Genomic DNA, 24,945 nt, shown 5'->3' with positions numbered 1-24,945 from the left:
AGAAGGACATTGAGAGACTTGAATGTCTCCAGAGGAGGGCAACAAGGCTGGGGAGGGGTCTGGAGCACAGCCCTGTGAGGAGAGGCTGAGGGAGCTGGGGTTGCTTAGCCTGGAGACGAGGAGGCTCAGGGGAGACCTTCTTGCTCTCTACAACTGCCTGAAGGGAGGTTGTAGCCAGGAGGGGGTTGGTCTCTTCTCCCAGACAACCAGCACCAGAACAAGAGGACACAGTCTCAAGCTGTGCCAGGGGAGGTTTAGGCTGGAGGTGAGGAGAAAGTTCTTCACCGAGCGAGTCGTTCGTCATTGGGATGTGCTGCCCAGGGAGGTGGTGGAGTCACCGTCCCTGGAGGTGTTCAAGAGGGGATTGGATGTGGCACTTGGTGCCATGGTCTAGTAGGCATAAGGTGTTGGCTGACAGGTTGGACTTGATGATCTTTGAGGTCTTTTCCAACCTTGTTGATTCTATGATTCTATGTTCCTCATGTCCAGTCAAAACCTCCTCTGGTGCAACCTGAGCCCATTTGCTGTTCTCCCATCACTTGTTATTCAGGAGGAGAGACCAACCCCCACTGGGCTCCATCTTCCTTTCAGGGAGTTGTAGAGAGCCAGAAGGTCTCCCCTCAGTCTCTTTTCCTCCAGGATAAACAAACCCAAGCCCCTCAGCTGCTCACCACAAGTCCTGTGACACTTGACCAGCTTCATTACCCTTGTCTAGACAGCCTCCAGCCCCTCAATGTCCTTCTCTGAGTGAGGGGTTCAAAACTGAACTGTGGCCTCACCAGTGCCCAGTCCAGGGGGACAATCCCTGCCCTGCTCCTGCTGGCCACACCATTGCTGATCCAAGCCAGGATGCTGGTGGCCTTCTTGGCCACCTGGGCACATGCTGGCTCATCTTCATCTTCAGCCACTGTTTTCACCAACACCCCTTGGTCATTTCCCAACATGAAGTTTCCAGCCACTCTGACCCAGTCCTGGAGTGTTGCAGGCCGTTGATGTGACCCAAGGGCAGGACTTGGCCTTGTTGACCTCATAGCATTCCCCTCAGGCCAGTGATCCAGCCTGGCAGATCCCTCTGAAGAGCCTCCCAACCCTCAAGTAGATCAGCACTGCTGCCCATCTTGGTGTCATCTGCAAACAGACTGAGGGTGCCCTTGATCCCCTCAGGCACATCACTGATGAAGACATGAAAGAGAAGAGGTCCACACACTGAGCCCTGCAGAATGCCACTTGTGACTGGCAGCCAGCTGGATTTAGCTCCATTCACCACCACCCTTTTGAGCCTGGCCAACCAGCCAGCTTATCATTAGCAAGGCTGAGGACACAAGGATGCCTCCAACTAACTTTAAGATGCAGTGCAACATCCACTGGGCCACTTTGCTGAGGGGAAGCTGATTTTAGAGTTTATTGTACTTTTTCTCCATTTCAGTCATTCTTTGTTTCATGTTTTTGACAACCCATACAAGTTGGAAAGCAAAACTGAAGAGGTATTATGAAACTCATTCTCATTTTTATGAGATTCAGAGTAAAGAAATAAAGAGGTTAGTTTAATGTATTAAGTAATTATTATCTTTTTTTCCCAGTCTGCTGTCAGTACCCTGATGTGCCATCTGGAGTCCTCAGCACAGCACAGACAGGGAGCTCTTGGAGCAGGGCCAGAGGAGGCCACAGCGATGCTGGCAGGGCTGGAAGGGCTCTGCTGGGAGGCTGCAGGCTGAGAGAGTTGGCCTTGGGCAGCCTGGAGGAGAGAAGGCTCCAGGGAAACCTTCTGGTGGCCTTGCAGGACTTAAAAAGGGGCTTGAGAAGAAAGCTGAGGACAGACTTCTTCTCAGGCCACTGTTGTGAAAGGCCAAGGGGTGATGGTTTGAAACTAAAAGAGGGAGATTGAGAGTGGAGAGAAGGAAGAAATGTTTGACACTGAAGGGGGTGAGAGCCTGTCCCAGGCTGCCCAGAGAGGTGGGAGATGTCCCATCCCTGGCAGCATCCCAGGTGAGCTTATCTGGGGCAGCGAGCAACCTGCTGTGGTTGGGGTGTCCCTGCTGACTGCAGGGGGGTTGGACTAGATGAGGTTTAAGGGACCCTTCCAACCCAAACCCTTCTGTCATTCTAAACACCTCTGAGAGGGAAAGAAACAAACAGATGGGACTTCTGCATGCAGGAATTCATGCAGCTCCATACACTCACTCCCATTTTCCTGCTCTTCAAAACAGAGTCAGGGCACATTTAACTGCAGAAACATTCCACTCAACCCCTAGAATCTGTTCAAATTAAATCTGCTGTGACACAAACTCAACCAGAGGACTCATAGCTGGGGTAAACACTCCGCTCCAGTCACCCTTAATTCATCAGCCAAGGAGAAAGCTGCAGAATAAAATTGTTTCCTCCACCAAGGGTCAAAGGCACAGCTTTGTAGAACTCAAACATTTGTAAAGGGTCACAAGGACTACCAGGAGCCTCTGCCAGCTTCAAAGAAAACTCTGTTTATTTGTTTTGAGAGGCTGCAGAAGAGGGGAGGTGGGTTTTGGATTGATTTTTATTGTATTCATTGCTATCAGTCACAAAGAATGACTTGACATGGATTTTACGCTGAGCTCCAACTTCCTTTCAAAACTCTTTGCTGGCAGACAAGGAGGAAACCAGAAATAATGAACTCCTGTATCAATTACACATCAAAACTGTTTAGCTGCTTAGGTCAGAAAACCTGAGGAACTGCAGGACCTTTTCACTTTCTTTGTTTCTTTCTCTTCCTTTCCAACAAACAAAAAAATCCACAGATGGAGCTCATGCCCCAAGCAAATGGACTTCCTAGAGCACTGTACCAAAGGTCTTTTTTAGAATAGAATAGAACCAGGTGGGAAAAGACCTCAGAGATTATCAAGTCCAACCTATCATGCAACACCATCTCATCAACTGAACCATGGCACCAAGTGCCTCATCCAGGCTCTTCCTAAACACCTCCAGGGATGGGGACTCCACCACCTCCCTGAGCAGCACATCCCAATGGCCAATTTCTCTGTCTGGGAAGAATTTCCTCCTAACCTCCAGCCTAAACCTCCCCTGGCACAGCCTGAGACTGTGTCCTCTTGTTCTGGTGCTGCTTGCCTGGGAGAAGAGAACAACCCCCACCTGGCTACAACCTCCCTTCAGGGAGTTGGAGAGAGCAAGAAGGTCTCCCCTCAGCCTCCTCTTCTCCAGGCTAAGCAACCCCAGTTCCCTCAGCCTCTCCTCACAGGGCTGTGCTCCAAACCTCTCCCCAGCTTTTTTGCCCTTCTCTGGACACCTTCCAGCAGCTCAACCTCTTTCCTAAACTGAGAAGCCCAGAACTGGGCACAGGACTCAAGGTGTGGCCTAACCAGTGCTGAGTACAGAGGCAGGATGACCTCCCTGCTCCTGCTGGCCACACTGTTCCTGATGCAGGCCAGGATGCCATTGGCCTTCTTGGCCACCTGGGCACACTGCTGGCTCTGTTCAGCTGCTGTCAACCAGCACCCCCAGGTCCCTCTCTGCCTGGCTGCTCTCAGCCTCTCTGACCCCAGCCTGTAGCTCTGCCTGGGGTTGCTGTGGCCAATGTGCAGAACCTGGCACTTGGATGTGTTCAATCTCCTGCCCTTGGACTCTGCCCATCTGTCCAGACTGGCAAGGTCCCTCTGCAGAGCTCTCCTACATTCTAACAGATTTTGGGGGGGGTTCCCTCCTGAATTTTCTCTTTGGGAGACTTCAGTTTATATTTTCACTTATCCTGTCTCCCTCTCCTTCCCACTGAAGGAAATATTCCCATATCAGGCATGGGATACTGCCCATAATCCTGATATTAGCCTAAGGCGTATTTCTACCATGAGGAAACAACCTGGCCTGGAGAGAACTCTAGAACTCAGGGCAAATGTTTCTCACCTGTATTTGGGTTCTTTCCTGACCACAGGTAGCTGTCCTCCTCAGCAACACATCTCCTACACAGTGACACAAACCAAGCCCCTGCTTCTTTAATCAGATGCAGTAGCTACAGGTTCTTGCATGTGACAGCCAAGCTAAAATAATGTTGGTTAACATCTAGAAAGCAGAGACACACCCTGTGCACCCATGGTTGTCTTACTTTGCAAATTCAGAGTATGAAAAACCATAGAATGATAGAAACATTTTGGTTGGAGAAGACCCTCAAGATCATCAGATCCAACCATGGATGCACCACTGTCAAGACCATTTCCAAACATCTCCCTCAGCACCACACCTACAGAACTTTTTAATCCCTTCAGGGATGGGGCCTCCACTACTGCCCTGAGCAGCCTGGTCTAGGTCTTGACAAACCTTCTGGGGGAAGAAATTGTTCCTCACGTCCAACCTAAACCTGCCCTGGTGCAACCTGGGGTCATTCACTCAAGTCCTCTCACTTCTTACCTGGGAGAAGAAATTGATTCCCACCTCACTACAACCTCCAAGCAGTGCTCACAACTGCTCTCTGTGCTCACCACATCACTCAGATTTGTTCCCTGCTCACAAGAGAAAGGTCTGTGAAAAGGGAACTAAGATGACAAGTGGGGGTATTCTTGTGAGCAGGGTAACAGGACAAGGGGTGGAAACTAATTCAGATTCAGACTAGAGAGAAGGTGGTGAGAGCCTGCCCCAGGCTGCTCAGAGAGGTGGGAGATGCTCCATCACAACCAACGTTCCAGGTGAGGTTGGTTGGGGCTATGAACAACCTACTCTGCTGACTGCAAGGGGGCTGGACTGGATGAGCTCTGAAGGGTCAGCACAGAGGCAATGCAATGCACAGGGCAATCTCATCTAGTAGCTCCAGCCAGCCCTCTGAGGGCACGTGCTGCTGTGAACACTTCAATGGCTCAAGCAAGTGCAGCTATTTCCATGCCTCAGCACACAGGGGCTCAGAGCTCATGGAGGATTTCACACTTACAGAGCAAACAGGGCTGAGCAGTCAGAAGCAAACCCCTGAATTTCCACTCACACCACCAGACCCCTCCCAGTTTAAATACTTGTTTTCCCTGCACTTTCACCCTGCCAGAGCTGCCTACTCTGAGAATCAAAAGGTTAAAAGGTAACTCATTTTCTAACATAGGAGAGTTGCCAAAAAGGCTGATTCATACCAAAAAAAAACCCACCCAACCCCAAAAAACAAACCAACAAACCTTCTCTGAAAGGGTACAGGAACCAAGTCTCATTTCCCTGCTTCCTGAAGGCCCACCAGAAAGGTGAAAGAGGAGTCACCACTGAGGGGAAGATCGTTTCTGCACACTGAGAAGCAAACCGAACGTGTGGTTATCAGTCTCAGGACACAAGAGCTCCAAGGGAACATAATCTTTCCTCTTGGAATGGCTCCTAATCTGACACCCACTGATGGCAGGCAGGCACCGTGGCAGACAGTAATGTGCTAAGCTCGCTGCAGCTGCCTCCAAACATTTGGAGGTGTCCCAAAGGGGCACTCAAGAAGCACCAACTGGAAGCAGAGAGCGCGGCTGACGCGTCCCGCTGCGTCTCCCCCGCGCCGGGCACTCTGCGCCGAGAGACACGACGAGAGGGAGAAAACCACCAAAGATGGAAATGTTCTGCAGGGGGCCTCAGAGGGGTTGGAGTGAGAGCTGGATTCAAGGCAGAGTCACAGAATGCCAGGGCTTGGGAAGGGACTTCCAGAGACTGAGTCCAAACCCCCTGCCAGAACAGGATCACCCAGGGCAGGGCACACAGGAGTGCACCCAGGTGGGTTTGGAAAGTCTCCACTGAAGGAGACTCCACAACCTCTCTGAGCAGCCTGCTCCAGGGCTCCATTACACTCACAGTAAAGAAGGGCCTCCTCCTGTTGAGGTGGAACCTCCTATGATCTAGCTCATATCCATTGTTCCTTGTCACTGAGCACCACCAAACTGAGCCTGGTGTCTTCATCCTGACACCCACCCCTCAGGTACCATTCATAAGATCCCCTCTCAGCCTTCTCTTCTCCAGACTAAACAGCCCCAGGGCTCTCAGTCTCTCTTCACAGGGGAGATGCCCAAGTCCCCTAATCATCCTCATGGCTCTCCCTTGGACTCTCTCCAGCAGGTCTCTGTCTCTCTTGAAGCAGGAAGCCCAAAACTGGATACAGCATTGCAGGTGTGGTCTCAGCAGGGCAGAGCAGAGGGGGAGAAGAACCTCCCTAGACCTGCTGGCCACACTCTTCTTGCTGCAGCCCTGGATGCCCTTGCTCCTCTTGGCCACAAGGGCACATTGCTGTCCCATGCAGAACCTGCTGTCCATTGGGCCTCCAGGGACTCTCTCCATGGAGCTGCTTTCCAGCAGAGCAGCCCCCAACCTGTACTGGTGCCTGGGGTTGCTCCTCCCCAGATGCAGGACTCTGCACTTCTCCTTACTGAACTTCTTGATGTTCTCTCTCATCCAGCTCTCAACCTGTCCAGGTCTCACTGACTGGCAGCAGAGCCTGAGGCAGGTCAGTCACCCCCTCAGTTTCCTATCATCAGTGAACCTGCTGAGGGTCCACTCAATCCAGGTCATTGACGAAGACACTGAACAAAACTGGAGCCAGTACTGATCCCTGAGGAACACTACTGGCCATAAGCTTCTAGCTGGATGACTTGTTCCCAGACCATCAGAGTCTATATGACTGTGTACATCCTCACCTCACTGGCATTCAGTTCTGCTCCTGATAGATTAAACAGATCAGATAAAGTCTGGGACTTTCAAACTGCTGCACAGAGAATTCATATTCTTCTGCATTTACCAATCACAGAATCATTTTGGTTGGAAGAGACCCTTAAGATCAAGTCCAGCTGGTAACACAGCACTGCTGGTCACCACTAAACCATGTCCCTCAGCACCACGTATCCACAGCTTGGAAAGCCCTCCAGCTGCAAGGACTCCACCACTGCTGTAGGCAGCCTGAGTCAGGCCTTGACAACCCCTTCCAGAAAGAAATTGTTCCTAATCTCTAACCTAAACTCCTCTGGTGCAACCTGTGCCCATTTCCTCTTGTCCCATCACTTGTTCCTTGGGAGAAGAGACCAACCCCCACCTGGATCCAACCTCCTTTCAGGGAGCTGTAGACAGCAAGAAGGTCTCCCCTCAGTCTCCCTTTCTCCAACAAGTCTTGTTAGCAACACTCACTTTATCCTTCAGGTGTAGAACACATACAGGCCATCCAAGCAGTCATAAAAACAGACTGAGCTTGTAAAGCTTTCAGCCTCCAGGGAAAGGGCAGCCCTAGAGAAGATGAGCTAGGGGCTCAAAAAGCTACCTCAAACCACTGCAAAGATTTGGACAGAATCAGACCCCAGGAGCATGGCCCAGTGGCCAGACAGCTCTGAGGGGATGATACACTGCATCACGCTGCCCAGAGAGGTTGTGGAATCTCCTGCTCTATACAGCTTCCAACCCCACCTGGCCATTGTGATTCTGGGCAAACTGCTGATGCTGCCCCTGCTTCAGCAGAGGGGCTGGGACTGGATGATCTCCAGAGATTCCTTCCAGCCCCCACCATGCTGGGATTCTGTGAATGACATCCCATGTTCCAGCCATGAAAAGACAGACCTCCTGCAAGATGCCTCTGCAGCACCACTCCCCAAAGGTGCTGCTTTCAAGACAGAGCCATCTTGATGCAGTGGCAGCAAATGTCAGTTTTGGTCTCATGCTTGTCCAGACAACAGAGAAAAAATGGTTATGACTGTTATGGTTATCACTTTCACTGATCTGAAACAGCTTGTAAAGTCTTAAGGTGCCCAAAAGAGATGCAGCTGACTTCAGTGCCCAGGTGTCTTTGCTGACCAGAGCAGAGACCAAGCCCACATACTAGCAAGCAGATGTTTTTCAAGGTGCATCCAACCTATTTTGTGAAGACAGGGCTGAAAAACCTAGCAGAGAAAGCAGATTATGAGGACCCTGAATAGACAGCATGATGGGTGATAAACAGCACACCGCCCTGATCCTCTGATCTGGGATTAAAAAGTCTGTTACAAGTTTTTAAGGCCAAGCTGGATGTGGCTGTGAGCAACCTGCTGCAGTGTGAGGTGTCCCTGCCCATGGCAGGGGGGTTGGAACTGGCTGAGCCTTGAGGTCCCTTCCAACCCTGACAATTCTGTGATTCTGTGACTGCAAGTTAAAATAAGGTTAGTGGAAAGACAGGGGACAGAGAAACACTGACCTAAGTATAAAACACAAACTAAATCGGAGCATCATCAGAATAGAATAGAAAAGAATTAGAATAAGAATTAGAATTAGAATTAACCAGGTTGGAAGACACCTTTGAGATCATCAAGGTGAATAGTGCCACATCCAGCTGGCAGCCAGGCACCAGTGGTGTGCCCCAGGGATCAGTGCTGGGCCCCATGCTCTTTAACATCTTTATTGATGATCTGGATGAGGGCATCGAGTCCATCATCAGTAAACTTGCTGACGACACCTAGCTGGGGGTAGCAGTTATCTGCTGGAGGGTAGAGAGGCTCCGCAGAGGGACCTGGACAGGCTGGGCAGAGGGGCAGAGGCCAAGGGCAGGAGATTGAACACATCCAAGTGCCGGGTTCTGCACATTGGCCACAGCAACCCCATGCAGAGCTACAGGCTGGGGTCAGAGTGGCTGAGAGCAGCCAGAGAGGGACCTGGGGGTGCTGGTCGAAGAGAAGAGAAGAGAAGACTCAGGGGTGACCTTATTACTCTCTACAACTACCTGAAGGGAGGTTGTAGACAGGCAGAGGTTGGTCTCTTCTCCCAGGCAGCCAGCACCAGAACAAGAGGACACAGTCTCAGGCTGTGCCAGGGGAGGTTTAGGTTGGATGTTAGGAAAAAGTTCTATACAGAGAGAGTGATTGCACATTGGAATGGGCTGCCTGGGGAGGTGGTGGAGTCACCATCACTGGAGGTGTTCAGGAGGAGACTTGATGGGGTGCTTGGTGCCGTGGGTTAGTTGTTTGGGTGGTGCTGGATTGGTTGATGGGTTGGACGCAATGATCTTGAAGGTCTCTTCCAACCTGGTTTATTCTATGTATTCTATTCTATGTAAGTCCAACCTATCACCCAACACCATCTAATCAACTAAACCATGGCACCAAGTGCCTCATCCAGGCTCTTCCTAAACACCTCCAGTGATGGTGACTCCACCACCTCCCTGGGCAGCATATTCCAATGGCCAATCTCGCTTGCTGGGAAGAATTTCTTCCTCACCTCCAGCCTAAACCTCCCCTGGCATAGCTTGAGACTGTGTCCTCTTGTTCTGGTGCTGCTTGCCTGGAAGAAGAGACCAACCCCCTCCTGGCTACAACCTCCCTTCAGGTAGCTGCAGAGAGCAAATTAGAAGAGAAAGAAGCCTATGTAGCACCGATCAAGATTCCTCTGCTTAGCACCTTTACACACTTAAGGTGCTTTTTAAGGGGCCACACATCTGTCACCAGGGGTGAAAAAAAGGACTTAAGGGTGATGGAGAAAACCTTCCAAATAAATATTTATTTGCTATTTAATAAATATTTATTATATTGCATCACCAACATGCTCCCTTTATACTCCTTTTATACTCCCTTTATACTCCTCAAATCCCTCCTACATGGAGTACAAGACTCTCAAATCTGTGAGGCTCTTCAAGCAAAGCCAGACAAACCCCTTTCAGTTTGGGTGTTTTTGCTAGCTCCAGTGTAAGCCTCAACAGATGGAAGTTTCCCTTTGATGGTTTAGTCAAAGCTACCAAGGCAAACAGCTCCTCAAATCCTGGAGCTAAGACCAGCTTGATACAGTTCCTCAAAGAGTCCTTCTTCAAGAAAGCATTATTCTGAACTAAAACACAGCAACTCTGAAACAGGAGGGAAAACAGTCCTTGAACTCTCTGCTGCTCAAAATCAGCAAGGAAAAAAGCCTTAACTTTTCTCATCACCTGTACCTGACATTGTTCCCACACTGCAACGATTCTCCAGAGCTACAAAAATCAATTTCATTGTCCTTTTTCCTCCTACATTTGGCTTTTAAGCTCCCAGGAAATGTAGCAAGCAATCTTAAATGAGTCAGAACATAGAATCACAACATTCTCTAGGCTAGAAGAGACCTTTAAGATCATTGAGTCCAGTCATTAACCTAGCACTAGCAAGTCTGCTGCTAAATCATGTCCCTCAGCACCACACATACACAGCTTTCAACTGCCTCCAGGGATGATGATTCAACCACTGCCCTGGGCAGCCTGTACCAGGCCTTGACAACCCTTTCCAGGAAGAAATTGTTCCTGATGTCCAAACTAAACCTCCCCTGGTGCAACTTGAGGATATCTCCTCTTGTCCTATCACTGACCCCCACCTGGCTCCAACCTCCTTTCACAGGGAGCCAGAAGGTCTCTCCTCAGCCTCCTCTTCTCCAGACTAAACAACCCCAGTTCCCTCTGCTGCTCCTCACAACACTTGTGCTCTAGACCCTCTGCCAGCTTCACTGTCCTTCTCCAGCCCCTCAATGTCCTTCTTGACATGAGGGGCCCAAAACTGAACCCAGGATTCAAGGTGTGGCCTCACCAGTGCTAAGCAGAGGGGAACAATCCCTGCCCTGCTCCTGCTGGCCATAGTATTGCTGATCCAAGCCAGGATGCTGGTGGCCTTCTTGACCTTCTGGGCACCCACTGCCTCATCTTCAGCCAGTGACTGGCAAACACCCCCCAGGTCCTTTTCCCACCAGGCAGCTTTCCAGCCACTCTGCACCAAGCCTGAAGCCTTCATGGGGCTGTTGTGACCCAAGGGCAGGACGCAGCACTTGGCCTTCTTGAACCTCATCCCACTAGCCTCAGACCATCAACGCAGCTTGTCCAGGTCCCTCTGCAGAGACTCCCCACCCTCAAGCAGGTCAGCACTCCTACTCAGCTCAGTGTCATCTGCAAACTCACTGAGGGTACCTTGATCCCCTCATCCAGATCACTGACAGAGATGTTACATAGAATTTGCCCCAGCAACCTGGGGAGCACCACTGGTGACCAGCCACCAGTTGGATTCAACTCCATTCCCCACCAGTCTTTGGGCCCAGGCATCCAGGCAGCTTTCAACCCAGCAAGGCACCCCACCATGAGCAGCCAGATTCTCAGGAGGATGCTGTGGGACATGGTGTAAAAGGCTTCAGTAAAGTCCAGGCAGACAACACCCACAGCCTCTCCCTCCATCCATTGTTAGCATTTCAATTTGGAAGTAACTTGAGACTGCAACCTAAACCAGTTGTGTATCTACAGCAAATAATGGAATGTAACAGAAACACCCACTCACTTCTACCAGCACCACAGGGTGCTCCTTGCTAGTGATGTAACTAGATCACAGCATCTCCTTTTTTCTTTCTCCAACCTCCCCCCCCCCAATGCACTTAGAGCTTTTAATGAAGTGAAAATGTCCTGATAACAACCAGATGTTCTCTCATGTGCACCAGCTCTCAGCCAGCTGCTGAAAGAAGCCTTCATAATTTAAAGCTTTGGGAGCTCTATCTTGCAACAAATCCTTTGCTTCTACACAAAAGTCACACAATTGAACACTGAAGTTGCATCTTTTCTTGCTAACCACGTGGGTTTAATCATCCATGTGAGGGTCTTGAGGGCTAACCAAAGCGGGGGGGGGGGGGGGGGGGGGTGGAAAAAAAAGAAGGGGAAAAAAAGCAGAGTGTGTGTAACCTACCCAAGGGAGCCATAAATCAAACATCAACCCAAGAGCTGTAAGGGTCTGGATTCCTGAAAAGCAGTAATGCTGCAGAGATCCTATAAAATGTCTGAAAGTTAAATGTGAAACCTTGTTCCTTGGTGCTTTTATACATCACTGCAGAGCCTGCTGTTCCAAAGGGTAATTCAAGACCCTGCCCAGCAACTCTCAGCTACAGAGCCAGAGTACCACAGTCCCTACTACAACCTGGTGTAGCTACCCTGAGTGCAACAGCTTTAAAGCACATTTGTCCTTCCCAGCACAAACCAAGCTGGAGAAACAGTTCCCTAAATTCATAGAATCGTGGAATGGTGTAGGTTGGAAGGGACCTTAAAGATCATCCAGTTCCAGCCCCCCTGCCATGGGCAGGGACACCTCACACCAGAACAGGTTGCTCAAGGTCTCATCCCACCTGACCTTGAACACCTCCAGCACAGGGGCAGCCACAACCTCTCTGGGCAACCTGTTCCAGTGTCTCACCACCTTCACTGCCCCATCTCACACGGTTTCCTTATTAAGCTAGCATTTCCCAGCTATGTCTGGGGGTTATTTCATAGGCAGACAGGAGCTCATTCTTTCAAGGCCTCCACTAGAGCAAGCTCTGCCCATGCTCAAGACTCAAGGTTTCATCAACTCAATGCCCCTGCCAAGCCCAAACCTTTACACTTGACTTTGGTCAGTCTGGAATATGGGTAAAGGTTATGCTCTTGCCTGCAAAGTACGACACACAGGTGTCCTAAGCTCTCATCCATCTCCCAACCCACTGTCTTACATATACAGAACCACTGAAGCATCCAATGGTTGAGGTTGGAAGGGACCTCTGGAGATCACCCAGTCCAAAGTTCCTGCTAAAGCAGGGGCTCACACAGCTGCTTGTCCAGGATCACAGTGGCCAAGTGGGGATGGAATGTTTCCGGAGAAGGAGACTCCACAACCTCTCTGGGCAGCCTGCTCCAGCCCTCCAGCACCCTCACAATGGAGAACTTTCTCCTCCTGCTCAGATGGAACCTCCTGGGTTCCAGTTTGTGCCCACTGCCCCTTGAGCTGTCATTGGGCACCACTGACAAGAGCCTGCCTCCATCCTCTTGACCCTCTCCCTTTAGCTATTGATAAACACTGAGACCCCCTCTCAGGTTGTTCTTCTCCAGGCTAAGCAGCTCCAGGGCTTTCAGCCTTTGCTCCTCACAGAGATGCTCCAGGATCCTCTGTGTTATCTTTGTAAAGTCCACTGGACTCTCTCCAGTAGTTCCCTGTCTCTCTTGAACTGGGCAGTCCAAAACTGGGCACAGGACATGAGAAGTAGCCTCTCTGAGTCAGAGTAGAGGGAGAAGAGAAGCTCCTGAGACCTACTTGTCACACTCCTCTGAATGTATCCCAGAACACCATTGGCCTTCTTGGCCACCAGGGAACATTGCTGATTCATGGTGAACTTGCTGCCCACCAGCACTCCCAGGCCCTTCTCCACAGAGCTGCTTTCCAGCAGCTCAACCTCTCACCTGTCCTGTGCAGGAGGCTGTTCCTTCCCAGCTGCAGGACCCTACACTTGCCCTGGTTGAATGTCATGAGGCTCCCCTCTGTCCATCTCTGCAGCCTGTCCCTGTCTCACTGAATGGCAGCACACTGAGAACCATTTCAAAAGCAAAGAGTGCAGGATTGCTGCACAGGTAACTCCACTCCTGCACTTCAGACTCAGAGATGATTGGACAGCCCAAGCTTTTAAAATGGTCTCTGTGTTGCAGTGAAGCTTCAGCTGGGCTGCAGGGATGGAATGCACTGAGGCAGCAGCTGCCAGCTGTAGCCACACCTTCGTGCAGCTGCACCTGCAGAAGACAAGGGACATGCCAGCTGCGACAATCTTCTGTTAAGGCTCTTGGCTGCTCCTTCACAGAACTTTGCTATTCTGCATGACAGGTCCAAGACAAGCTCAGCAGGGAGGCTTTTATGGTCTGCCACAACAGAAACTCATCTTTAACAGCAGCATCACAGACAGAGGCTCTGTTACTGGCGACACTGCGAGCTGCCAGAGCTGCCTATCCTCTGGCAAGCAATCCTAAGCCCTCCTACAGAAACCACTTGAATACTCCATGTATGCCACTCAAACTATTCCTCCCCAGAGCTCACATACCAGGCTGGTCCTTTTCTTCATGTCTTCCAGCTGAAGACAGACATGAAGCATACCCTCAACACAAAGCAGGGAAAGAATTTCTAGAGTACATCTGACCAGGGAGAGGGAGGGAAGTGAAAAAGCAAACTCACTACTAAAATAATCATGATCATTATCCTCAACTAATTAATATTACATCAAGCAAAAACATCTCAGCCTTGCAACACCCCTATAAAGAACAGAGTTAGACTGGGTATTAAAGAAATCAAGTTTGTCCATGTCAAAATACACCTAAAGAGCTTCCATGTCTGGCTCGTATGGAAAATGAAGATGTTTTCAATAGATCTGAACATTAAGGTTTTTATCACTACATTACACAGTAAACTAAAAGTGTTTTGAGCAGTGTCCTAGTCTGACCCAGAGCTAGCTCTGCTCAGTGCTGTCACTTCCCAGCTCAGACCCTGCTCAGTTGGGCTCCTTCTGCAGTTCAGGCCAGGTTGGCACAGCCAGGGGCTGATGGGGAGAGCTCCTGCCAAGGGCTGCCTGCAGAAGGGCTCTGCCTGAGACTTGATCCTGGGCACACCAAGGGCACTGCCACAGCATGTGCCACACCTTAGGGGCAGGAAGTCAGAGGTGGCATCTGCAGGGAGGAGCAGACAGGAGAGGTGACCTTCAACTGCCCAGCAAGGGATTGATTGCAGCCCATGGGTGGCATCTTCAGGAGAAAACTGAGGGATCACCAGGGTCAAGCCTCTTCTTCACTGGCTGGTGTCCCAGAAGGACTTTGTCCTTCTGCCTTTCGTCCTGGTCCTTATGTTCCTGAACCCAGTTCCAGAATCCAGCCCCTGAATCCACTTCCTATCTGCTGCTGAGTCCAGTCTGGGACTTCCCCAGTACCTGCCCCCAGCACCAGTGGTGCCCGTGGTGCCATCAGGGGTTGGGTTCAATACTGGTTTGTGACTCTCTGTCTCATGGGATCGTTCTTCTATCCATCCCAGCTGGTTGAGTTTCTTTCCCACCCCATCAGCCTCTCTCCCTTCTTCCCTTTGGGAAGGCAGAGGGATTCATGGAGAGCCACAGTCACTCATCTGGTGGCCAGCCCAGCCCTGACCCTGGACAAGCAGCTACTTCCATTCCCAGCAACCACATTCACACAGAAATAAGAGATGCTGACAGGTTCAGTTGCTTAGGAGGATTAAAACAAATCATGACTGTCTTAGAAAGACAGAATAAATGATACTGGACTACACACACACACACACACAGACTTCCAAGAAAGAAAAATAAAACCCTGCAGGATTTATGAGCTTGCTCATACATCAGAGTCCTTTCACCCCTTTGTACTTCCTCTAAGCTGCTCCAAACAAGAAGCCTATCTGTTCCAGGAAGTCCTGAGGAGCTCTGCAGCACGACACTCTAAACCATGCTGCTAATACATTACACATACCTACACAAACCCCTGGTGTCATGTTGGCTGTGCTGTGTTTAATGAGAGCTCTGTTTCAGGAATGATTGCATCTCTGTCAGCCTTCCAAACACAAGAACAATCCCAAGTGCAACAAAAGGCAGCATCATCAGAGCCACATACTGCACTGTGATGGACTACCTCTGATGCTTTAACTGGGGAACTGCAGGTTAGGCACAGATTACAATGAAAGATACTGTTTTGGGGGGGGGGGGTTATCTTTCATGAAGGTTGCCTTGGGAAACAAAGAAGTTAAACCTAATCAGTTCAGGCATGGACAAGCATTTTTATTTCCAAAGCACAAAGTAAGCTCTCCATCATACAACATGTTGGATGTGACATAGCCCAAAGGGATGTGGAATCCACCTATCTCAAAGACAGCAGATGCACCACAAGAATCCATGTAAAGCAACCTGAAGATCTACAGAGAAATTCCACTTATTTCTAAGAACCATAGAATCATTTGGCTTGGAAAAGACCTTTCAGATGATCAAGTTCAACCACTAACCCAGCACTGCCAGGTCACCACTAAACTATGTCCCTCAGCACCACATCTACATGGCTTTTTAACCCTCCCAGGGATGGGGGCTCCACTGCCCTGGGCAGCCCGGTCTAGGCCTCGGCAACCCTTTTGGTAAGAAATTGTTCCTGATGTCCAACCTGAACTTTCCCTGGTGCAACCTGAGCCCATTTCCTCTTGTCTTCCCTCACCTGGGAGAAAAGACTGACCTCCACCTGGCTCTGAACTCCTGTAGATAGAATAGAATAGAATAGAATAGAATAGAATAGAATAGAATAGAATAGAATAGAATAGAATAGAATAGAATAGAATAGAATAGAATAGAATAGAATAGAATAGAATACATCACATCAGACCAGACCAGACCAGGTTGGAAGAGACCCTCAAGATCATTATGTCCAACCTATCATCCAACACCACCTAATCAACTAAACCATGCAACCAAGCACCCCATCAAGTCTCCTCCTGAACACCTCCAGTGATGGTGACTCCACCACCTCCCTGGGCAGCACATTCCAATGGGCAATCACTCTCTCTGTGTAAAACTTCCTCCTAACCTCCAGTCTGAACCTCCCCTGGTGCAGCCTGAGACTGTGTCCTCTTGTTCTGGTGCTGGGTGCCAGGGAGAAGAGAACAACCTCTGCCTGTCTACAACCTCCCTTCAGGGAGTTGGAAAGAGCAATAAGGTCTCCCCTGAGCCTCCTCTTCTCCAGGCTAAGCAACCCCAGCTCCCTCAGCCTCTCCTCACAGGGCTGTGCTCCAGACCCCTCACCAACTTTGCTGCCCTTCTCTGGACACCTTCCAGCAAGTCAACTTCCTTCCTAAACCGAGGGGCCCAGAACTGGACACAGGACTCAAGGTGTGGCCTAACCAGTGCAGTGTACAGGGGCAGAATGACCTCAGGTCTCCCCTTGGCCTCCTCCAGGCTCAACACCCCCAGGTCCCTCAGCTGCACCTCCCCAGCCCTGCTCTCCAGACCCTTCCCCAGCTTTGTTGCCCTTCTCTGGACCCGCTCCAGCACCTCGATGTCTTTCTTGGAGTGAGTGGCTTAGTAAATCATATGACTTATTTAACATGATTTATTTAACACACAGACACACAGAGTTCAAAACCCCACATGACTGCAGAAGAGCAACTTCTGTTTCCACTTTTTTGCATCCCCAGGTGATGTGGTGACACTCCCAACCTGCCTTTCCCCATACCATTAGCACAGCCATTCTGAGCCAGGTGTTAGCAGCAACTGTGCTGTCAGGGGCACCAGAAACAAACATCAAAACTCATACAAAGCAAAACAGGAGGGCAGCTTCTGCTGCTGGTTTGAACTGGGTGTGAGATGCTCAGCATGTACTACTTCCAGCAGAACAGTCAGGGCTGGTACTAGCAGCAGGTCAGTATCAGTGCTGTACTACCACAAGTATTTGAACATTATGACTCCATCACTCTGAGTTTCTGTTTGTTCACTTTATGCAGGGTGGATGAAAACAACAAAAAAACTGAAACTTACAAGAGAGGAATTTCAACAATGAGCTGGATGAGGCAACACAGCAACTCTTCTATGAGGTCTTCACACTCTGTTCCTGAAAAGAAGCAGAGCAGAGGATTTCTGGGTTTTCAAGCAGCAAAAGAAACCAACAATGCAACACACAGATGCAAAAGATCAATGTTTAATTATGGAACAAAACCCAGAAGATGAATTCCTCCTGTTTCAGGAGGTTCATTCTTCAGTGAAACAGAAAAACAGTTGGGATTATCACCATTTTTTAAAGGACCTGTAACAAAAATGCTTGCAAGAGTTAGTGGGGAAAGGAAGTTGTCATACTGGGGCCAGTTCTCTTTAGTATCCTCATCAGTGATGTGGATGAGGGGATGGAGGGCACTCTCAGTGAGTTTGCTGACACACCAAGTTGGACAGCAGTGTTGATCTGCTTGAGAGGAGGGAGGCTGTGCAGAGGCACCTGGACAGGCTGGATTGATGGATCAAAGCCAGTAAGATGAGGCTCAACAAGGCCAACTGCTGGCTCATAACAACCTCCTGCAACACTAAAGGGATGGGGCAGAGTGGCTGGAAACTGGCTGGTGGCAAAGGACTTGAAGGAGCTGGTCAACAGCTGACTGAAAATGAGCCAACATGTGCCCAGGTGGCCAAGGAGGGCACCACCATCCTGGCTTAGATCAGCTATGGTCTGGCCAGCAGGAATAGGGCAGGGGATTGTGTCCCTCTAGCCAGAACTGATGAGGCCACACCTTGGATACTGGGTTCAGTTCTGGGGCCCTCACTCCAAGAAGGACATTCAGATGCTGGAATATGTCCAGAAAAGGGGCAATGAAGTTGATGAAGGGTCTAGAGCACAAATCTTGGAAGGAGCAGCTGAGGAACCTGGGGCTGTTTAACCTGGAGAATAGGAGGCTGAAGGAAGATCTTCTTGCCCTCTACAACTCCCTGAAAAGGAGGTTGGAGCCAAGTGGGGGTTGGTCTCTTCTGCCAAGGAACAAGGGACGGGACAAAAAGAAATGGCCTCAAATTGTGCCACAGGAGGCTTAGACTGGACATGAGGAACAATTTCTTCTCTGAAAGGGTTGTCAAGCCCTGGAGCAGGCTGCCCAGGACAGTGGTGGAGTCCCTGTCCCTGGAAGGCTTTCAAAGCTGTGTGTGCAGATGTGATGCTGAGGGACATGGTTTCGTGGTGACCCAGCAGTGCTGGGCTAATGGTTGAACTTCTTGGTAATAAAAGGTCTCTTGGCCCATCCAGGTATTTTTTCTACTGTCCAAACAAAATTATAAAGAGAAACCCACAGCACAAAGAGTGCAGGGTTTTATAGGGTGAATTGGCCTAAGAGCAGGCACAGCTTTTCCCTTTGCCTTACCCTGCAGGCACTGCAGCACAACAATTACCCAAATACTCCTTTATTTTATGTTCCCCAATAAACAAGCCTTGCAATAAACACAACATTACAGCCAGGTTATGGCCTTGTTACTCTGCTTAACCCAAGCTTGCCCCTCAGCCCAGGACTCAATTCTAAGAAGCACACCAGGGGGAATATTCACAGTAAAGCTAAATTGCTGCCTTTCCACAATCAGTTTATTCAAAGCCCATTAAGAGTTGTCACCCAGTGAACTGCATGTCCTAGAGGAAATCAGGTTTTTTTATCAGGGAAACGTGGTTTCCTTTATATAGAATCCCCCATGAGTAACACAATGCAGCTCCTGTTAGTAAAGACTGAGGAGTGCAAGCAGCATTTAACCTCAGACAGAAACCAGAGCCAGAAATGAAGCCCAGATCATGTCCTGCAAAGCAATCTGAAACTGACACTTCCCTTAGAATATCTGAAGGTAGAAAATGCTAGGAGAGGCAGGCTGTAATTAATTCCCAGAAGATTTCTGGTTGTTTTTGTTGGGTTTTTTTCCTCTCTTCACAATTGAGGAAAGAGAAGAGAGGAAAAAGATGAAAAAAAATCAAAGAGAGATTACATATTAAGAATGTTACTTCTTCCATGCCTCATTTCAATTATATTATTCCAGTATGAAGGGGCTTTCCCCACAAAATATCATAAAAATAAAGCCAAGAAGGAACCTCCTGGGTTCCAGTTTGTGCCCATTGCCCCTTCTCCTGTCCCTGAGCAGAGTCTGGTCCCAGCCTCTTGCCCCCCACCCTTTGGCTCTTGCTGAGCATTGCTCAGATCCCCTCTGGGGCTGCTTTTCTCCAGGCTCAACAGCCCCAGGGGCTCTCAGCCTTTGCTCCTCACTCCCAGAGCTGCTCCAGGACCCTCAGCAGCTTTGTAGTCTATGTTGAACTCTCTCCATTCATTTCCCATCTCTCTTGAACTGGGGAGCCCAGAACTGAGCACAGTATTCCAGATGAGACTTAACTAGGGCAGAGCAGAGGGAGAGAAGAACCTCCCTTAACCTGCTGGCCACACTCTTCTCAATGCACCCCAGACACCATTGGCCTTCTTGGCCACAAGGCCACATTGCTGGCTCATGGGGAACTTGTCCCTCAGCATTCCCAGCTCCTGCTCTGTGGAGCTGCTTCACCTGCCCTGCTGCAGAGGGCTGTTCCTCCCCAGCTGCAGGACCTTACACTTGCCCCTGCTGAACTTCACGAGGTTCCCCTCCACCCAGCTCTCTTAATTGCTCTGGTAAGTGCCCTTCATCTTCAGTAATTAATGTATCCTTTTCCCCATTGGGGCAGATGCATTCTTGTCAAATTCTTGTCTTTCCAAGACAATGAGGAGGACACTTGCCAAATCTGTAAACGTGCAAGAGAGCTGCAAACAGGGAACACTCTGTGTTTCCATCAACAATGCCTTCTTCCATCCCAGGATGAAGGCTGCACACAACCCTCAGCCAGGCTGATAGATCACATACCTGGATCAAAGACAGGCACAAAGCCTTGGGGAATGGGAGGGTGAATCTGTCCAGATAAGAACAGAGAGATCTATCAAAGAAGGGAAAATCACAGGTGCTGTCTTCTAAACTACCACACTGCACACTGGTCTTCTTGAAAGTGGTGTCTGCTGTGCCACAGCACCACTTATTTTATCAGCCACTGACCCAGAGACAGGTTTTGGTTGGAAGAGACTTTTGAGATCATCAAGCCCAGCACTGCCAGGCCACCACTAAACCAGGTCCCTCAGCACCACTCTCCAAGGCTTTCCAGAACCTCCAGGGCTGGGGACTCCACCACTGCCCTGGACAGCCTGATCCAGGCCTTGACAACCCTTTTGGGGAAGACAGGGCTTTTAAACCCTCAAACATGGGTTACTGGCATTGTAGGTTCTTTGGCTCTCTGCTGAGGTTTGTTTGGTTTGACTTTAGGGTATCTTTTTTCACATAAATAATAATCTTCAGTCTTTAAAACCTTTCCCAAGGCAACACAGATTACAAATGCTCAATCAGCAGACTTTACATGAGCAAAATGGTTTATCCAGAGGAAAATACACATCCCAGGGAATTCACTTCTAGCCACACAACCCAGCTCCATCCTCAGCCATAACACAGGGTCTAATACAGACAATAAAACAGACTTTCCACCTCAAGAACCCATTCAGCCTCACCCCTCAAAACATTCTAAATCAGGTGGAACAGGGCTTTGAGCAACCTGAAGTAGTTGAAGCAGGCCCTCTTCATTACAAGGGTTGTGGACTATGCACCCTCTAGAAGTGCCTTTACAGCCAAACAATTCTGAGATTCTGATTTGTGTTTTATGCTCAGAAGAGAGCCATGCAGTTGTGCTTTGTGTCATAAAATGGGTTTACTGACCTTCCAGGGATGGGGCATCCAGCACCTCTCTGGGCAACCTGGGACAAGCTCTCACCAGCCTCAGCCTAAAACATTTCTTCCTTCTCTCCACCCTCAATCTCCATCCCTTAGTTTCAAACCACCACCCTTTGTCCTGTCACAAGAGGACCTCAGAAAAAATCTGTCCCCAGATTTCCTCTAGGCTCCTTGAAGTACTCAAAGGCCCTTTGAAGCACTCAGAAGGTCTCCCTGGAGCCTTCTCTTCTCCAGGCTGCCCAAGGCCAACTCTCTCAGCCTGCAGCCTCCCAGCAGAGCCCTTCCAGCCCTGCCAGCATTGCTGTGGGCTCCTCTGGCCCTGCTCCAACAGCTCCCTGGCTGTGCTGAGCACTCCAGAGCTGCCCCAGCACTGCAGGGTGGGTCTGAGCAGAGCCCAGCAGAGGGGCAGAATCCCCTCCCTGCCCCTGCTGCCCACACTGCTGGGGATCAGCCCAGGACAGGGCTGGCTCTGGGCTGTGAGCACACATTGCTGGCTCATGATGACAGTCAATATGTTATTAAAAGCTCCAACCACATTTCCAAGGGTTCTCTTTCACATGATGAGAGACAGGAAGATGGTGTGCACTGAACTACTTCAGACCCTAAGGTCAGTTTCACTATTGACTGCACACTTCCCATCTCAAAGGTTGTCTGATACAACAAGCTTGTTCTACCTATTTAACCTCTAGCTTTAAAACAAAGTTTGGGATTCCTACCCTAAACAAAGGGTAGAATCAGAGAATCCATCAGACTGAAAAAGACCCTTAGGATCCCTGAGTCCAACCATTAACCCAACACTACCACCACCCCCCCTAAACCATGTCCCTCAGCACCATGTCTGTGAGTACCAGAAGCTTTTCACTTTCCTGTGGGGCACCTGTTTCCCAGCTCTGGTGTTTACCTACCATAGGAGCCTGCTGTTTTCTCCTCATATGTGAAATGAAGCTGCAGCTCCTCCTCTGACATGCGGCTGATGAACACTTTCAGCAAACAGCAGATAATAAACAGTGCATTGTGAGCCTGCCAGATGAAGAGGTGGCTAGAAGAGAACCACAAAGAAACAAGGCATCAGAGATGCTTAACCTCTGAGCATGCATCAAACAGAAAGAAAATGCACTTCAGGGTAGACAAGGGGGTTCCTGCAATTGAAGGAAGGAAAAGCCAAGTGCTCAAGCATGGAGCCTACAGCAAGCAAACACCAAATGCATTTAAGAGGAGTGTTTTATTCTCCCCCCACCCCCAAGAGGATGCAACCTTACTCCTAACTAATCTGTCATTGTTAAAAACACTACAGTTGTCAGAAGCACCACTCCTGAAAGAGCTCACCAGATGGCTCGGTGTACTTCTGAAGGTTTCTGAGGTACTCAATCCACTCAGACTTTTAAAAGCTTCCTACAGCTTTGAGATGAAAGCTGCTCTGGCTCCCTGAACCTCAGCACTCTTCCCAGTCAAACAGCCTTCAGATGACCACAGGTATTTATGCACTTCAGGAGCCCCACAAAGCAAGATTTCCCTATGCAACACAGGTAGATGTTTTCCAAGCTTTCTGGATGCAAGAGGAGTAGATGTTCATCACGTTTTATGGAGCACCAGTAAGCAGCTGCTGGGCAGCATCCAACAGCACAGAGCCAAGCTCCTCCTTGAAGGCATGATGTCAAGTATTTCTGGATTACAGCAGCAGGAGCTATCCAGGTGGGAATAAGTTATCACAGAATGGTTTGGGATGGAAGAGACCTTTAAAGGTCACCCAGTCCAACTTCCCTGCACTCAGCAGAGGTATCTGCAACTGGAGCAGGTTGCTCCAGACAACCTCACCTGGAATGTTGCCAAAGATGTGACATCCAGCACCTCTCTGGGCAGCCTGGGACAGGCTCTCATCACCCTCAAACATTTCTTCCTTCTCTCCACCCTCAATCTCCCTCTTACAGTTCAAACCATCATCCCTTGGCCTCTCACAACTGGCACGGAGAAAAAGTCTCTCCCCAGCTTTCTTCCAGGCCTCTTTAGGTCCTGCAAGGCCACCAGAAGGTCTCCCTGGAGCCTTCTCTTCTCCAGGCTGCCCAAGCCCAACTCTCTCAGCCTGGAGCCTCCCAGCAGAGCCCTTCCAGCCCTGCCAGCATTGCTGTGGCCTCCTCTGGCCCTGCTCCAACAGCTCCCTGCCTGTGCTGAGCACTGCAGAGCTGCCCCAGCACTGCAGGGGGGGTCTGAGCAGAGCCCAGCAGAGGGGCAGAAGCCCCTCCCTGCCCCTGCTGCCCACACTGCTGGGGATCAGCCCAGCACAGGGCTGGTAATGCTCAGTGCTGGCTCATGGCCAGCTCTGCACCCACCAGCACCCCCAAGGTCTTCTCCACAGGGCTACTCTCTAACTCTTCACCCCTCATCCTGTGTGATACTGGGGACTGCTCAAATCCAGGTTCAGGACCTTACATTTGTCCTTGTTGAACATGATGAGGTTCACACAGGCCCAAACTTCCTTCTCCAAATACAAGCCACAAGTTTGATGGCAGTCCTGCTAGTAAGGGGGCATAAGAAAATCTTCCCTTCTGAAGCTTCAGCTCTGGTGAGAGATTAATATTTGCCCATGGCTGTGGAGGAACAATCTCAGCAAGCTTCCTACAAACATTAGGCAGTGCTGCACATGAAAACCCTTGGAGTTCTTCCCTACTGCTGAAAAGGGCAAGCAAAACCCATGGCAGCTGCATGACAGGACTTCACAAGCAATGCTTTTACCTAGAAGATTGTGTTCAAATCCAAGCCAGTTTTACCCAAGATAAAATCCTGGGTCACACATGTTAAGACTTAGCTAAAAGTCAGGTGAATTCTAAGCAGCTCTAAACCAGTAGCCATCTCAAATTACACTATTTGTACACAAATGTGTACAGATATGTTGAGGTTATTTTAACCCAGCAATCTATTGGCCTCTTACACTTCCTCCCCTGTGTTTGGGGAAGCACCAGACACTTTTGTTGTTACAGGCTGGGGTCAAAGTGGCTGGAGAGCAGACAGGCAGAAAGGGACCTGGGGGTACTGGTTGATAGTAGGCTGAATATGAGCCAGCAGTGTGCCCAGGTGGCCAAGAAGGCCAATGGCATCCTGGCCTGCATCAGGAACAGTGTGGCCAGCAGGAGCAGGGAGGTCATTCTGCCCCTGGACTCAGCACTGGTTAGGCCACACCTTGAGTCCTGTGTCCAGTTCTGAGCCCCTCAGTTCAGGAAAGATGTTGAGTTGCTGGAAGGTGTCCAGAGAAGGGCAACAAAGCTGGGGAGGGGCTTGGAACACCAGCCCCATGAAGAGAGGCTGAGGGAGCTGGGGTCACTTAGCCTGGAGAAGAAGAGGCTCAGGGGAGACCTTCTTGCTCTCTACAACTCCCTGAAGGGAGGTTGTAGCCAGGAGGGGGTTGGTCTCTTCTCCCAGGCAAGCAGCAGCAGAACAAGAGGACACAGTCTCAAGCTGTGCCAGGGGAGGTTTAGGCTGGAGATTAGGAAGACATTCTTCACAGAGAGAGTGATTGCCCATTGGAATATGCTTCCCAGGGAGGTGGTGGAGTCACCATCATTGGAGGTGTTTAGGAGGAGACTTGATAGGGTGCTTGGTTGCATGGTTTAGTTGATTAGGTGGTGTTGCATGATAGGTTGGATGTGACGATCTTGAAGGTCTCTTCCAACCTGGTCTGGTCTATTCTATTCTATTCAAACTAGGATTTGAGAGAACTCTAAATTTTATTCTGTGAATATTTCAGGTGGTAAAGTGAAACCCTCTAGAGCTAGTGGCCAAAAGGCACATCTGCAGTGTGGAACAGCACACGGAACCACAGAACACACAGAGCTCTTTTCTGGGTACTTACTTCTGGCATTCTGCTGAAATTTTCAGCTCTTTGGTTCTAGACAGAAAGACTTTAATCAGTGCTCCAAGGTTCCCTGTTCGAGGGTTCTTCTCAACTAGGTGAGGAAACAC

General features: G+C 49.8%; 1 protein-coding gene across 3 annotated transcripts in view; it reads right to left on the bottom strand.

Moving 5' to 3' along the window:
* DYM (dymeclin) overlaps nt 1-24,945 on the bottom strand; it is a 313,818-nt gene that overhangs the window by 257,216 nt on the left and 31,657 nt on the right. For all 3 annotated transcript variants that reach the window (XM_054179019.1, XM_054179021.1, XM_054179020.1), the window contains exons 4-6: nt 24,836-24,929; nt 21,897-22,030; nt 17,221-17,293 (exon numbers count right to left, since the gene is read on the bottom strand). In XM_054179019.1, the coding sequence (XP_054034994.1) occupies nt 17,221-17,293; nt 21,897-22,030; nt 24,836-24,929 (301 nt within the window). The remainder of the gene's footprint in view (nt 1-17,220; nt 17,294-21,896; nt 22,031-24,835; nt 24,930-24,945) is intronic.

Source organism: Dryobates pubescens, chromosome Z (assembly GCF_014839835.1).
Source record: "Dryobates pubescens isolate bDryPub1 chromosome Z, bDryPub1.pri, whole genome shotgun sequence".
Lineage (NCBI taxonomy): Eukaryota > Metazoa > Chordata > Aves > Piciformes > Picidae > Dryobates > Dryobates pubescens.
Note: the sequence above shows the minus strand (reverse complement) of the source record. Positions and strands in the feature narration are given on the sequence as shown.